The 15584-nt window shown below is 43.6% G+C and overlaps 1 protein-coding gene across 1 annotated transcript in view; it reads right to left on the bottom strand.

Annotated features, from left to right (window-relative positions):
• Positions 1-203: 203 nt before the first annotated feature.
• Positions 204-15584, bottom strand: part of LOC310790034 (protein diaphanous homolog 1-like) — a gene marked incomplete at its 5' end in the record, with an annotated part of 31363 nt that continues 15982 nt past the window's right edge. Inside the window, one exon of the mRNA XM_083651752.1 lies at positions 204-3769. Within this exon, the coding sequence (XP_083507878.1) occupies positions 3597-3769 (173 nt within the window). The 3' untranslated portion in view covers positions 204-3596. The remainder of the gene's footprint in view (positions 3770-15584) is intronic.

The following is a 15584-nucleotide window of genomic DNA, read 5'->3' as shown; positions in this document are numbered from 1 at the left end:
TGGGGAGATTTGGTTTATCAACAGAGTACAAAAAATAGGCACAGCCAAACGTCAGATAGGTCGGATCGTGTTTAACTAGTTATACTATATATCTTTAATGTTACAATTAAGGCTGAAAATTACACTCAGAACAACAGAAATAAACAATTTGAATCAATCAGCAGGTGTCTACCCGGAAGTACCTGTTAACACGTCACAGTGATTCCGTCTATAAAGAGGGAAGGATTAAGAACAGTGTTCTAAACTTAAACTCCATCTCTCTCTCTCACACACACACACTAAGTCTCAGTGAGGGATCATGCCATGCAGCAGTCACTGGTGGAAAACGTCTTTGACGACTCGTGGGTCGCAGCCCAAACAGCAGAACCACAGAAAATCCTGGATTTTTCTCTGTGAAAATAAAAGATTCCGCTGTTTATTCGTTCTTCTGCTGTCTTTGGCAATAAAATTGGACTTTCACGGACGCCAATGACTGTCTGGTATTCTCCTTGCCGAGTGTGTTTACATGAGAGAGGGAGAAAGAGAGAGGGGGGTGCACTGAAATGTGCTTCTGAAGGAATTTCTTTTGGCAAAGAACCAGGAACTGCATTTGACATCACACTCACACACAGACTGACCTGACATTTGATCATAATCAGACCTTCAAATACACACTATAACAGATGTGAACACTGTTACATAAAATACAAATATTCTAACCTGACCAAAGAATGACCCATCACATCATTAAGTTATTGAAGACATTTTTAATGGTTCTGTGCAGTGAACAGAATAAACGACTATGTGCATTATTCTGTGTACAGACAGCAACCCCTCTCTCTCAAAAAAATGTCTCCATTCACATACATTAAAATACCGGTAATCAAGAGTAAAAATTCACATAGAAAACAATCTCTTTAAAAAAAAATGGGAAAAATTCAGAAAGAAACAAGGAATGGATCGATTGAGAAAAATTCTATTCCAGTCATATTTTGATATCGTTTAATTTTTTTAACCAGCTTTCTTCAACGCCTGGTACACATGATCACCTGGAACTGTCCACCCAGAGATGAAACACCATTTGAAATTAGACACAATATTGTGGTTAAGTTTCTGGAGTCAATACAGCCTCAACACGACATGTAAATGCTTTAAGTGAGGTGAAAAACGAACAAAAAAAAATTGCTTGTTTGTGCTTGAAAGTAGGCAGCACAGTCTATGGGGTTTCAAAGTGGTCATACTAGCATTGCTGCTATACTTGATCATTCTCAGTGTACAGTATACTGTATATTAGTAAACTGGCCAACTTCAAGAACCTCTTATTCCCAATTATGCCCTTTGAGTGCCAGTTCCTCCATGTGCAGATGTTCATGTCTGTAGGAAAGATTTAGCTGTCATTATTATAGTAAAATATCATAAACACATGGAAGTCAACGAGGAAATATGAACTCTTTAATTTACGAAAAGCAGATTCTTTTGGCGATATGAGGTTTGTCGCAATCACCAACTATATGATCACCTGCACTCACATTCTGTTTCCTTCTATGGATCAGTGATTTCCAGAAATTACAAAGTGCACGGGCCAATCAGGGACCTGCCTCGTAGTTGACAATGTAACCGGCCAATCAGGGACGACGACGCTGGCAAAACAGTAATGGCGGCTCCTGAAGCAATGAGCGGTAACGTTAACGTTCGCAGAGTAAACAGCCATAAGTGCAGTTATTGCAGAAGCAGACTCAATAACAATTAAACAAGAACAAGAGTATGCACCAGTGGAGTTTGTCGGTGGAAAATACATTCTTCCGAGTGGATTTGGCGATGCTGATTGGCTGAAGGAGTTGTCTGTCAAGGCAAGTACTCCCTCCCACTGAAATCGATGTGAGCAGACTGACCAGAATGTGAGATCACGTTGTCGGGATGGTTTTGACCAGGCTAACGACACATGAAGCACTGATCTTGAATGAACCGAAGCGGCAGATTATCCAGCCAGTGGTGGTTGTTGCTGCCTGAGGCTGGTCTGGGATCAGCGTTAGGGCGGGGCGGCTTGCACAGTATCATGTTTGCATAGGAATAAATATTGCATGGAGCTGCTGACCGCAGCTCTCAGGGCTCCTGTCGGACACTACACTAAGACATCATGGCAACATTTACAGTATGCTGATTGGCTACTGAAGACAAAAAGAGGTTGAGGCCAGACATTCAGCAACTACTGTTGCAGTCTAGTGGGCGGGGAAGTACAAACACACACACACACATGCAGACACAGACTCTTGTCTCAGCAGTTTTTGGGCAGTTTTCCAGTGTGCAGTATTCTCAGCAGAAACACCAGAGTGCTGTTTATGAGACCTAGCATGGCCTGTACCATACAGTAATTACAGATGGCAACACACACACGCAAGCGCACACACATACATGCAAATGTTGGAACTCACGCACGCACACAATGCTAAATATAAGCGGCTGACTTCATGCAAACAGACAGACACACACATTTCTCTCACACACAAAACACACAGGCATGCAAACTTTTCTCAGGCTAGGGATGGTAAGGAAACACCCATTCAGAGAGCAATGATATTCTGGTACTACTGACTCATCCGTGGAAGACTATTTCCCCTTTTTGCCTACTTCTCTCTGTGGGGTTAGAGGACGCTTCGTGGATATGAGTGGCTTTTCTACATCCGTGATGTGTGGCTACAGAGCCTTGATATGTTTATGTGCTGCCTATTCTTATCTAACAAATACACCATGTGCATCCATGAGCATTAAATCCCTTCTGTGTGAAATCTGTGTGAAAAAACAACACACTGCAATTACACCATGGTGATAACAACTGTTGGTGACAAGGGGTTGGATTGGTCCACACACCAGCCCGATACAAACTGTGATTGGACAAAAGTAAGGAAATGAAATGACAAGACTGGATTTGCATTGGCACTTAAAAAAAAATACAGCAAATATGATGAACTGTTACATACAGTATATTAGAGCATTACAAAGTAATATGCTTCATGGGTTTTTAACAAACAAACCAAAAAGTGAAAAAGCGCAAAGTGGTCTTGGCCTGGAACATCCAGAGAGAACTTCTATGTAGCGCCTGCAGGATGCATCACATCCCAGACATTGCCAGCCTTAATTTGGGATTGGGAAATGTCACAAAAAAGCATGGATCCCTCCTGAGGAAGTCTTTGGAATGTCCCAAGATGCCCTTTGGGGAATGACAGACAGAAAAGACTGAGCAAAAGACAGATAAAACAGGAATGGATAGGGGCAGACGCTGAAGTGAGCGGTTAAGTTTCTATGGCGGTGGCAAAGATCCAATAGTGAGCTGAGAGAGGGCATCCAGGAGGTGTGGCCAAGGCTAGAGCTCCGCCCCTCCCTCTAGCCCCCAAAAGCAGCAGTCCGTCCAATCTGATGGTCCTGTTAAGAGCGGGGGCGGAGCTACACATGCCAGCTTTCATTAAGCCAATTCGATGGAGCAGAAACAAGTTGGCATTCAACACTGATCTCAGAACAGATTTGCATTGGCCCCTGTAATGGCTAAGAAATGGATGTGGGTTTGGATATTGTTGACCCAAGATCTGTAAATAAGACTAATAACTTTCCGCACTGGGTGTCTAATTGGACCGAGATGGGGCGGCATCCAATAAGTCCTCTAGTGACTCCGCCCCCTCTAGTTTCGGCTCCTCCTTCACCTCCTTTTTCTTCTTGGGCGTTGAAGGGGTCTCTTCCTGCATCAGCTCTTTGGCCAGGATGTTGGTCACTGCATGACCAGCTCGTCTGTGGTTGGCTGAGAGAGAGAGAGAGAGAGAGAGAGAGAGATAATTCACTCCATTAGACACCATATTTCATATAACATTTCCATCCAGATATGTGGGTGCATGCCATGAGGTGACATATGGGAAAGCATGCAGCAGAAGCATGTGAAAACGTCACATGTCAGTTAGGCATGGCACACCGCATCGGCAGATGGCTCTCATCTCTCACGGCATAGAAACACAACCAGTTAAATGACACACAGGCTACTTACTGGTCTGCACGTGCACACATACACACCAGCGCTTAACAGAATACACACACGCATGGGTGTGTGCTTCATAGCATGTTACAGACGTGCAATGCATTATAGTGTCGATTAATCTTTGATTATTTTCTCGATTAATCAATTAGTTGTTTGGTTTATACGATGTCAGAAACTCGTGAGAAATGTCGATCAGTGTGTCCCGAAGCCCAATATGCTCCTACCCTCAAATGTCTTGTTTTGTCCACAACCCAAAGATATTGTTGCCGATTAGTTTATTAACAACGAATCGATTACCGTAATCGCTGCAGCTCTAGTGCATTATAGGTAATAAAACACAAGATGGGTGCTTGCTCACACGTGTGTGTGTGTGTGTGTGTGTGTGTGTGTGTGTGTGTGGATTAGTGTGACAGCTACAGCCACACACTGCTCATGTCAGATTAGACATCCCTGACGTGATCTCGACACAGGAAAAAAGCAGAGCCGTATAATAGAAGAGTTCCGACATCTCCATTCACTCCAATGGACCAGTTTTTTTCCAGGAAGTAGAAAGTGGAACTCTTCAGTAAAAAAAGCAGCACTGTCGAGTTGCATCAAAATAGACAGTGTTGTACTTTGAAAGGGTTTTTCATCCCTTGAAATGAATCAAATTGTACATTATCGGCTTTATTTTAGCATGCAAAAGTAGCGCAAGACCCATTCCTGGCTGTTCATTGGCTAATGATTCTTGCATTTTGGTCCTCCGCTGACGCCACTCTCTTACTAGAGGACACTAGAAAAAAGTATAGAAGTTGGGTGGAGGGGTGGAGGTAGCGAGACGGTACAGGGAAGCGAGGTAGCAAGTCAAGCAGAAAGGGTTTGGGTCAGAGAGGCTGAGATGCTGAGGAGAGAGGCAGGTGAAACAGAAAGGGTTTGGGGCAGAGATGCTGAGGAGAGGCAGGTCTAACAGAAAGGGTTTGGGGCAGAGATGCTGAGGAGAGAGCGATGACTCATAGTGTGGGAAGATGAAAGAGGCAGGGATGAATGCAGAGCTTGAGGAGGGGAGGAGGGAGCTGCAGGGGAAGAGAGGATGCGACAGAAATAAGCTGGGGAGTCGATGGGAGACAAACGGAGGAGAGGATGCAGTGAGGAGGAGGAGGAGAAGCTCACAGACAGAGAAATAGAACAAGTGTGACAGATTTAGCCTTGAGGAGGATGCTGTCGTTTTTACCCTTCTACCTGTTCACTCTGTTTTTTCCTCTCCTCCTATGCACGCACACGCACACACACAGCCCTGTCTCTATCTCTCCTTCTCCCCTCCCTCCCTCTATGTCTTACCACTCTACATTTTCCTGCGTGGGAGGACAGCTGTGCAGTGGCGGCCATTTTGAATTATATAGGTCAGTGGGAGATTGTGTATGTGGGCTTCGGGTTGTTTTGTGCCTGTGTGTGTGTGTGTGTGTGTGTGTGTGTGTGTGTGTGTGTTTAGACCGCTTCACTCAAGCAAAACATTATGAACAATATGTTAACATTGGTAAAGGACACGCTTGTTAGAGTAACGCTCACACACACTTGAGATTAGAGCCGCAACTAACGATTATTTTCATTATCGATTATTTTCTCAACTAATCGATTAGTCGTTTGGTCTATAAAATGTCATAAAATGGTGAAAGATGTCGTTCACATTTTCCCCCAAAGCCCAAGATGACGTCCTCAAATCCCTTTTTTTGTGCTGACCAAAAGTCTACAACCCAAAGATAATAATGTTACTGTCATAGAAGACTAAAGAATCAGAGTCAGAGTCATGACTCTGATGAACAGGTTATCTGAAGTCTCTTCTCAAAGACTGCCCTCTTCTACGAGCACCGGACCAGTCTGCTGCTGGGCTGCTTGGGTGGAAGCGTGCCTAACCCCATCCTGCTCAAGATCATTTTAGTATTTGTTTCTTAAAGAAAATGTAAAGATTTATCGACTATAAAAATAGTTTGCGATACATTTTCAGACGATCGACTAATCGATTAATCAACTAATTGTTGCAGGCAGCTCTAGTTAACATGGGCAAAGGACACACTTGTTAAAACACACACGCTGACATGACCCGTTTGTTCCAGTAAAGTCATGATGCAAAACCAGCAGAACCACGCATGCACATGAACCATGGATACACAAACTCAACACTCTGGCACATGGTTCTGATGGAGCACACAACAACACAACAAAAGGCACACAGTTACCGAGCAGGTCTCCAGAACTAGCTGTGATAAAGACACGATTGAGTCTGAGAAGAGAGAGAAGGGGGAAGGAAGAGAGAGATTCAGTGTCCTGTTAACAGTTGACTTTACTTTAGACTTGAGCCTCAGCTGGGCTGACCAACACAGACAGCTGGGCGTGTCACATTATCACCTCACGCACACGCACACGCACGCACACACACACACAGACACACACACACACCAATACAATGCAAACACATTTCAGTTCATTCTCAAGCTCAGATGCTCTCTCAATATCTATTTTGATCCCCTCCCTCACCCATAAAGCGACTAATTAGCCATTATGTAAATGACCTTGATACAGAAAGAGAGACATAGAGAGAGAGAGAGAGAGAGAGAGAGAGAGAGAGAGAGAGAGAGAGAGAGAGAGAGAGACTATGCTGTGCTGAGCCTGTCCCAAATAACCAACCCGCAGAGAGAAGCTCTTCAAAGACTGTCAGCCCAGCTCCTCTCCTCGTGTCCTCCTCTGGTCCCTCGTGGGAGGAGAGGAGAGGATGGAGGAGAGAAGGGGATGAGAGTCAGGATTGGATGTCTACACAGCATTGGAAGCATCATGGGAGAAGGATGAATTTAGACTGAAACCTGCTAAGCGAGTGAGAGGAAACTTTTAGAGCAGAGCATTTAAGTATGCTTTAAAAGACGTGCCTCACCTTTGACAGGCTCAACAGTAAATACACCACTTGCTGGATGAGATCAATTCAAGCAAAGAAACAAACATACATTTTTTTTTGGATTTGTGGGAAAGGATGTTACACACTACAAAAGAATTAAGTCAACACTGGTTCACTATTGTGTAACTGTAACATCCAATTGACCCATCCATTAGTTAGTAATGGATGGGTCAATCGTTCTGCCCTGGCTTCTCCCTCCAGTAGCCATGTTCCCTTTTACAGATAACTAGGGTTTCGGCCCCGAGGCCTCGCCCGCTGCGCGGCCTAGCCCACTGCGCGGCTGCTGCGGGGCCTCGCCTGCTCTATTGGCATGCACAGTGCACAATCGCCTGCACTTTTGGCATGCGCAGCGCACAATTGTTCAACTTTGCATCACTGATGACATCACTGTCAGTGATGATGTCACAATGCATATGACATCATCGGTGATGTCATAAGATGATTTTGGTCAATAATGACATTACTGATAACGAGACAAAAGAAACTGACAAAAATTGCCCACTTGCTCCCCTTTATATAAAGGAAGAATAAAGGTCTGTTCACAGCTAAGACTGGAACAAAAGAAGAAATAGATGCTGTCCTGAGAGAATGGACTATTTGACATACTGTAGCACCACAGGTGTGTTTGTGTTCACAAACAAACATCACTTGCCATGCTGCTGACTCAGCTTGAAACTTTCCATCCGCTTGGCACAAAGCCTGGAGGGCACGGTGCAAGGAAATGAGACATCAAGACCCACAACAAAGTGTTCTGCTTGTTTACCAGTGGGCGTGAGAGTGTGTTCTGTAGCTTGTTTACTAGTGGGAGTGAGAGAGTGTGTTCTTTAGTTTGTTTACTAGTGGGAGTGAGAGAGTGTTCTGTAGCTTGTTTACTAGTGGGCGTGAGAGAGTGTGTTCTTTAGTTTGTTTACTAGTGGGAGTGAGAGAGTGTGTTCTGTAGCTTGTTTACTAGTGGGCGTGAGAGAGTGTGTTCTTTAGTTTGTTTACTAGTGGGAGTGAGAGAGTGTGTTCTTTAGTTTGTTTACTAGTGGGAGTGAGAGAGTGTGTTCTTTAGTTTGTTTACTAGTGGGAGTGAGAGAGTGTGTTCTTTAGTTTGTTTACTAGTGGGCGTGGTGAGAGTGTGTTCTTTAGTTTGTTTACTAGTGGGCGTGGTGAGAGTGTGTTCACACGTGGAGGGGAGATCGGGGCCACAAACAGTGCAGTGAATGGGCTCATCTGTAACATATTAACACCGCAGGGGGTCTCAATAATGACTGCCTGATGAGGAAACTAAGTGTATGTTGTGTCTGCTGTCATTACGATGGGAAAAACAGAGAAGAACAAACAGAGGTAATTATCAGTCATTGAAGTTTATGATCGTTTGAGATGAGGAGGTAATAAGGACCTAGCTCACTCATTGCTCAAGGGTTGATGCAGATATACAGTACATGTACAGAGCACACCCACGCACCCTAATGACCACACAGATGATACCCACCAACCAGCCTTACTGACTAGTCATCCCTCATAGCATGGTCTAGTCACTACTAGACCATGCTATGAGGGATGACTGGGGGCGACCATCTTCACACTCTTGGGGTATTGCCAAGACTTGGCTGCAGCAACGCCACAATCACATGATAGCCTGCCAACATGATAGTGTATTTACAGATGTAGGCAGGGGCGCCATCACAGGGCGGGCTAGATTACCAGGGGCTCATATCGCCCTCCTCAGGCCGCACCGGGTAACACACTGTCGCCCTTCACTGGAGCACTGTGGGAAACAGTGATGTCATCCAGTGCATCTGGCATACAGAAGCCAATGTTTGTGCCTGTGCTATAGCGCCTGTGCCTTAGAATGCATGTAAGAGTATGCAAGTCCTATCACTATAAGGGCTCAACGTGTGTGTGTGTGTGTGTGTGTGTGTGTGTGTGTGTGTGTGTGTGTGTGTGTGTGTGTGTGTGAGAGAATGTGTGTGTGTGTGTGTGTGTTGGCCTGCATTGTCTCAGTGTTTAGTACGCATGTGATGTCACCACTCTTTTAGAAAAGGTCTGATTAGTGTGTGTGTGTCTCTTATTGGTCTACATTGTCTCTGTAGTGTGTGTCTGTGCGTAACGCCTGCTGTGGAGGCACAAATCATTCTTGTGATCTTTTCTTTTAAGCAGACCATCTGCGGTGCCAGCGTGTGCCTCTATTGTTGCGAGCCCTTTATCTCTGCACCTCTGTTGTGATTGGTGCTTTGTCAACCAGTTGCTACTGTGATTGGTTGTTTTGGCAAGGGTCGTGACCCAGCAGATGGGTCTATAGTAGGTGTTTAGACACGTCATCCCTATACACACACTTCAGCACACTTTCATTGTTTTACACACACACACACACACACACACACACACACACACACACACACACACACACACAACGCACACACAGTAACATTTGTATGTATACTCAAGGATAGGCATAGACCTTGTAGTAATAATATGTGCATAAAGGGCATGTGTGATAGTATTAGTTAGCATAGAAAAAGTATGCTAGGGTGTATTGGAACGCAATACGTCTATTTGAGAGTATGCATTGGTATGCAGAGATGCATGCGAGTCTTTGTGTTGGCATGCAAGCATCTGGTGTGTGTGTGTGTGTACGTTTTTGTCTGTGTTGGGGTGGGGGGTAGACAGCTGTGAATCCCCAATGCCCCCCCCCCCCCCCCCCCCCCCATACAAACAACGCACACACAGTGAGCTGAGCTGAGGCACAGGTCAGAGGTCAGGGGGTATATCACCTCCACAGCCTCGTGGCTCTCCATTCAGTCACACTGCTGTGACACAATGAGCATAACAACACACTCTACAGGCCCTGAATAGCCCTTAAACACCACGTGTGACGTGTGCAGTCTCTACAGCTGTGACGGGAAGGAAAAAGGGGGCCCAGACTGTGACAGGGGCACAAAAGTGACATGCACAGTAGCAAAACCTAGTCTGAGTAGTCAGTCAGAGTAATCAAATGTGAAATGGTTGAATGTGGATATCTCAGAAGTTATTTACAATTGTGTATAAAGCCTGATTTTTGTTTTAACCAAAATTATATGGTAGTCATAGAAAGTGTTAGCCATCTGTAGTGCATTATGAGGGCAATGAATTATAATATTATGACCATGCTTATCTATACACTTACTGATCCATGATATAAACACTTATAAAACATAGATTTGACTTGTCAAGTCGAATCAATTGTAAGTACAAGCGTGTTATGATGTTGATCCTTGCATCAGCTATAGTTTTCTCTTGAAGTTTTCTAAGCAACATGTTGTAGTCGGGTAAAGGGGGTAATTGGATTCAAAAATCAGGGAAAGGAGGTGCTGAAGACAAAAAAGTATGAGAACCAATATGGACGGTCATAAGTGATGGTATGAAGGCTGAGGTAACAGAAGATCTTGCTCTAGCATTGGAAAAAGTGAAATCACAATGACAGCCACATTGTTAGTTATGTACTGGGTGAACGTGTATGTACTGTCATTTATTTACCTATTTATCTTTACATCAATTCATTTACTGTATATAATTAGCTGTGACCAGCAATGGTCCAACTCTATTCACCTTATGCAGCCCCGCCCACCTGACCCATTGTATCACGACTTCCTGTTCAAAACGCCGGCTGTTTTACCTGCTCAAACTAGTCTGACTCACCTGGTCAAACCTAGTTTGACTCACATTATGAGTCAGACTAGCTTTATGAGTCACAGGAAGTACAATACAATCGGAACTTCCGATTGTATTTACACTTCCTGTTAGTTTCTCAAGCCAGACGGTCTCTTCTACATGAGGTGAATATTAGTCACTCTGTTGGTTGCTTGGTTGGTTGTCCGCAAAAAGTTCACCACGCTTTTCACCCCAGGAGGCTGAAATTTGGCATGGAAGTCAAGTGTGTGTGTGTGTGTGTGTGTGTGTGTGTGTGCGTTTGTGTTCATGTCAATTGGCTAAAAGAGGGGCAGGTGGGGGGGAATTACACAATGGAGTGGATGACATCACATGATGTCATCCACATGATCACATGATGATGGAGTGGATGATGTCACACTCTGACTGACATCACATATCTGGTCGCAGCTATTGCGAATTTGCGTTGTTTATTTTTTGCATTTCCATGGAAAATGAAATGAAAGAGAGGGAAGAGCACCGCAGGAATGAGTCCGGAAACCTGTATATTAGCACTTACTTACTAAAGTCAATGGGGATTTTGGTTAAATGCTTGAAATCAGGTCTGTGGTTAACAAAAGTTTATGATCTTATCTTACCCACAGACTCAACTTCAACCATTCACCCATATTTATGATTTATTTTCTTATGTGATCTAGGGATTTAAGGGTTTAATGATAAACTGTGATAATATTAAACTGTGATAATATTCCTGACAGTATACGAGGGATCAGCCGAGCAGCATTTTGGTAAACAAACCACGTCACTGGGTGGCAACGGCAATGGAACCCTATGGAGCCCAAGTGGCGTGAGGCTTGAGTGGCTGACTCTAGCCAGTTAACTCTGTTTACATAAAAAAAAAACTGTGACAGTTCACACAACTTTAACACGACATGCATATATTATATATCAAACTCTTGAGCTACTTCTGCTCTCACTCAGAATGTCAAAATATAAGCGATGTGATGTATAGTTTTTGAGATATTAACGTTTGTTTGGCACAACTCATACTATTAACTGCCGGGGAGTTCCGCATTTCTGAGTGGCAAGTGACGTCACGCTGATTCGTCCTATTACTGTTTCAAATTTTAATTATTCTAAAAACCATGATTACAGCACTTTGAAAAACATGGTAAATACTGTCCATCATCAACCAAAGTTTGCAACAGTCTCCCAGATGCAGACGCGCAGCCTTGGTGAAATGATGTATGCTGTATCAGTACTTTTTGAGCATGTTCAGTACATTTTAACAGTGTAATTCGCGATGATACTGATAACTGATAATTTTGGTCACTATAATCGTGATATGAAATTTTCATACGGTTTCATCTCTAATTTGATCTATGGAAAAACGCAGGTCTTTGGCTTCAGGCTTTTTGACTTTATGCCATTTAGGAGGTAACAGGAAACTGGTGGTTCGTCCTGCAAAGCAAGCTCTCACATCTGAATGCCCCGTCTCTGGGAAGATAATATTTTAACAGCAGCAATTAGGGATCTTGTCTAAATAAGTAAGACCGGTTTGCTGTTTGTTCAAAACCTATTGATAGCTTGAAGGCAAGAATTAGTTCGTACTCGAATGTGGATCATTTTCTTAGCACACAATACTTAGCATGAAGGTTTTGAGTGTTATATTACTACATGCCTGCAGACACAGGTTGTTATCTCGCTTCTTGATAAGGTGACTTTCACAATAGTAAAGGCAAAAAGAGTTTATTTTGGATTTACATAGAGTTCCAGTTAGTGATTAGGATAACTTGAAATTTGAACTAAATATTGTTCATTTTTCTTGTCATACATCTTGGCCTCTTCAAAAGTGGCTTGCAGGACAAGATAAAAAAGAAAAGAAAACAGGACCCTTTGTGTGTGTTTTCAAGTATTCCAAATCTATTCCACTAGTCTTCAGCCCCTGTGTACAGCAAATCCTACGGATGTGTCATGAATTATGGAGGAGATACTATAAATACTGCCTGTATGATGTGTCCATCTGTTAGACAGAGGAGTGTTGTTATCCTGCTGATGTGCCCAGCGGTGCCAAATATGTATCAGTGGAGCTGGAGCCAGGATGTGCCTCCTCCCCCTGCAGCTACGCTAAATTAAGACCTCTGAGTCACACACACACACACACACACACACTCTCTCTCACACACACACACACACACACACACACACACACACACACACACACACACACACACACACACACACACACACACTCCTATTGTGTGGGTTCAGGACTTAGGGCTCTGCCCAGCTGTAGGGCACCACGTGAGTAACTGGAAAAGAGCAGCCTTTGAACACGAGTGTGGAAAATAAACCCCCAACAAAAAAGAGTTGAGAAAGCCAAAAAAACCACAGCGAGGCTTCACACCCTGCTCATTAGACATGGAAAAGCCTGAACCAGGGTGAGGGGAGACTGAACCGACAAGATGGGAAGAGAGAGAGAGAGAGAGAGAGAGAGAGAGAGAGAGAGGTGAGAGGGGGGGGGCAGGAAACAGAGATACATACAGACGCTTATATTTTCCTGCAATTTCCTCCCACAGAGAAATGTGCACAGGGAGCAGTAACACATTACTGTGATTTTATTACTTTCCCCAGTAACATGTAGTGTGAGGGATTACTATTTCCAAAACAGTAATTATATTACAGTTACTAATCCGAGTCACTTCAAGTTACTGCATTAGTTTCTCCAATGTTGGCACAGCGCTAAAAACAAGTGTGGATGCAAGACTAGTGTGTTGCCAAAATGCATTTGTTGTCCTAGGTAAACAAATACATAAAAAAGTAATAGGTAATAATAGGTAATAATAAGTAATAACTAACTTATTACAACTCCTGACTGAGTGACTTGCCCAAACGTGGCGTAACAGTATTCAGGGTGACTGGCTGAACCCAGAGTGGGCCTCACTCTTCCTCATACTGTGATTTTTTCCTCACTCTCCTTTCTCCCTCTTCTCTCTGCTGTCTCAGTGTGTGTAGGGGTGATGAGTCTGGGGTTGTTTGATGCTGAAGCGTTTTAGCTGTCCCTGGAGATCGCCCGAGTGTGGCTTAGAGGACCCCCGAGGACCACGTGTTGCACCTCCTAGCTGACCCGCGTTTTACTGCTTACCACAATGACTGCTAACACAGGCTACACACAGGCTGGTAGTATGAAGAGGGGGGGCTGACCAGAGAGGATTTGCACAGGGGGGTCGTGGGCAAAAAAGAAAGGACTCAAAAGAAAGAAAGAAAGAACAGGAAAGAGAGAAAGAGAGAAAGAACAGGGGAATAAAGGAGCAAGTGAGAAAGAAGGGAAGCAGAGAGCAGTGCAGTCTCCCCCTCTGGCTCTGAGCTATTCCAAACATCTACTCTGCAGCAACGCTTCACATCTGGCTTCCATTGAGGGAGGGATAGGGTTACACACTCTCCCCCAGCCTCGCTTATGTGTGAACACACACACACACACACACACACACACACAGAGTCTCTGTGTCTCAGTTAATGGACACCGGACACTTTTCCGCTCACATGGTCACACATGTATTTCCTCACACTGGGAATCATGTTACAAAGTGTCCAGGCTGACGGCCCACATAGTCTCATAATGGTGCATGTATGGGCTTACTAGTCTGTGTTATGCTCAAAGTGTACGTATGAGTAGAGAAAGAGACAACAAAGGAGAGGGAGAGAGAGAGAGACTGTGAGTGAATGTAACTGGATCGGGCAGTGGGTCGGGGCAGCAGAGTGAGTAGCTAACCAGATTATAGCCCTGACTCTATTTGTGCTTACAGACTGAACAACAGGGCCTGAATGGAGATCAATACAGACCGGAGACACAAACGCAGGACACGCACAGTGACAGTACATGAACTTTTGTATAAGTCCATATTATAAAAAAAAAAAAAAGTTACAATATCCCAAGGAAAAAGATTTTGAGCCAAGGATTTTGCCAATACAAACTTTATGAAATCATGTACAACACATTCTGAGTGACATTAACTACGCAGCGCTGAGGTTCTTAACACAAAGCATGTGGATCAAAGTGTTTTGTGCTGTGGTTCTTATGGAAAACCTAACAGAGTTCCACAGTCCATTTAAAAGTTTCACTGTAAAATGACATACCGCCCATTTGAAAAAAGTGGCTGATGATTGCTGTCATGAAAAGTAAAGCATATTCTAGAGTTACCATTAGTTATAACCAGAGCCATGTATATAGAAGAGTCGTGACATCTCCATTCACTCCAATGGACCAGTTTTTTTTACTTTCAAGAGTTCCAGGAAGTAAGGTTCTGGATTAAGCAGCACTGTCGAGTTGCAGCAAAATGGACAGTTTGTGTTGTACTTTGATTTTTTTTTTTATAGAAACAAATTGTACATTATCAGCTTTATTTTAGCATTCAAAAGTAGCGCGAAACCCCTTCTTGGCTGTTCATTGGCTAATGAGTCACACATTTTGGTCCTCCGCTGACGCCACTCTGTCTCTAAATTGCTCTGGTTATAACTTATGAGTTACTTTAGATCTTTGCTTACAAATGTTTGAGGAAAACCTTTCCCAAAAAGATATGTAGTGTTTAGGGACAAAACCCTAAATTTCTTCATGGTTCAGCCAGACAGTCAAGTAATTAACCAGGTGATATTTTACATATCACCCTAGGGATGTCACGATACTATAATTTCTACTTCGATACCGATACCCAGGAAAATATCGATACTCGATACCATTTTCGATACCATGGGAAAGGGGGGGATGACGACACATCAAGAGGCATAAAAATAAAGTTAGACAGATGGACGGACAGACACAAACTTCTCCATAATCTAGGCCTGATCAAACTTTGAACTGAGACAACAGATTAGCCCTGCTCTAGCCATCAGAACATGTTTAGTTTGTTGAAGCAACAGATAGCCACCAATGACAGGGAGGGAAAAATCTGTTATTTTTTATTAAAAGAAAGCACTGATTGTATTGAAACTGTTGCAAATGAGTATTGTATCCGTTTCAAACTTTTAGTA

Source organism: Poromitra crassiceps, assembly GCF_964638095.1.
Source record: "Poromitra crassiceps genome assembly, chromosome: 15".
Lineage (NCBI taxonomy): Eukaryota > Metazoa > Chordata > Actinopteri > Beryciformes > Melamphaidae > Poromitra > Poromitra crassiceps.
This window is presented reverse-complemented; position numbering and strand designations above follow the sequence as displayed.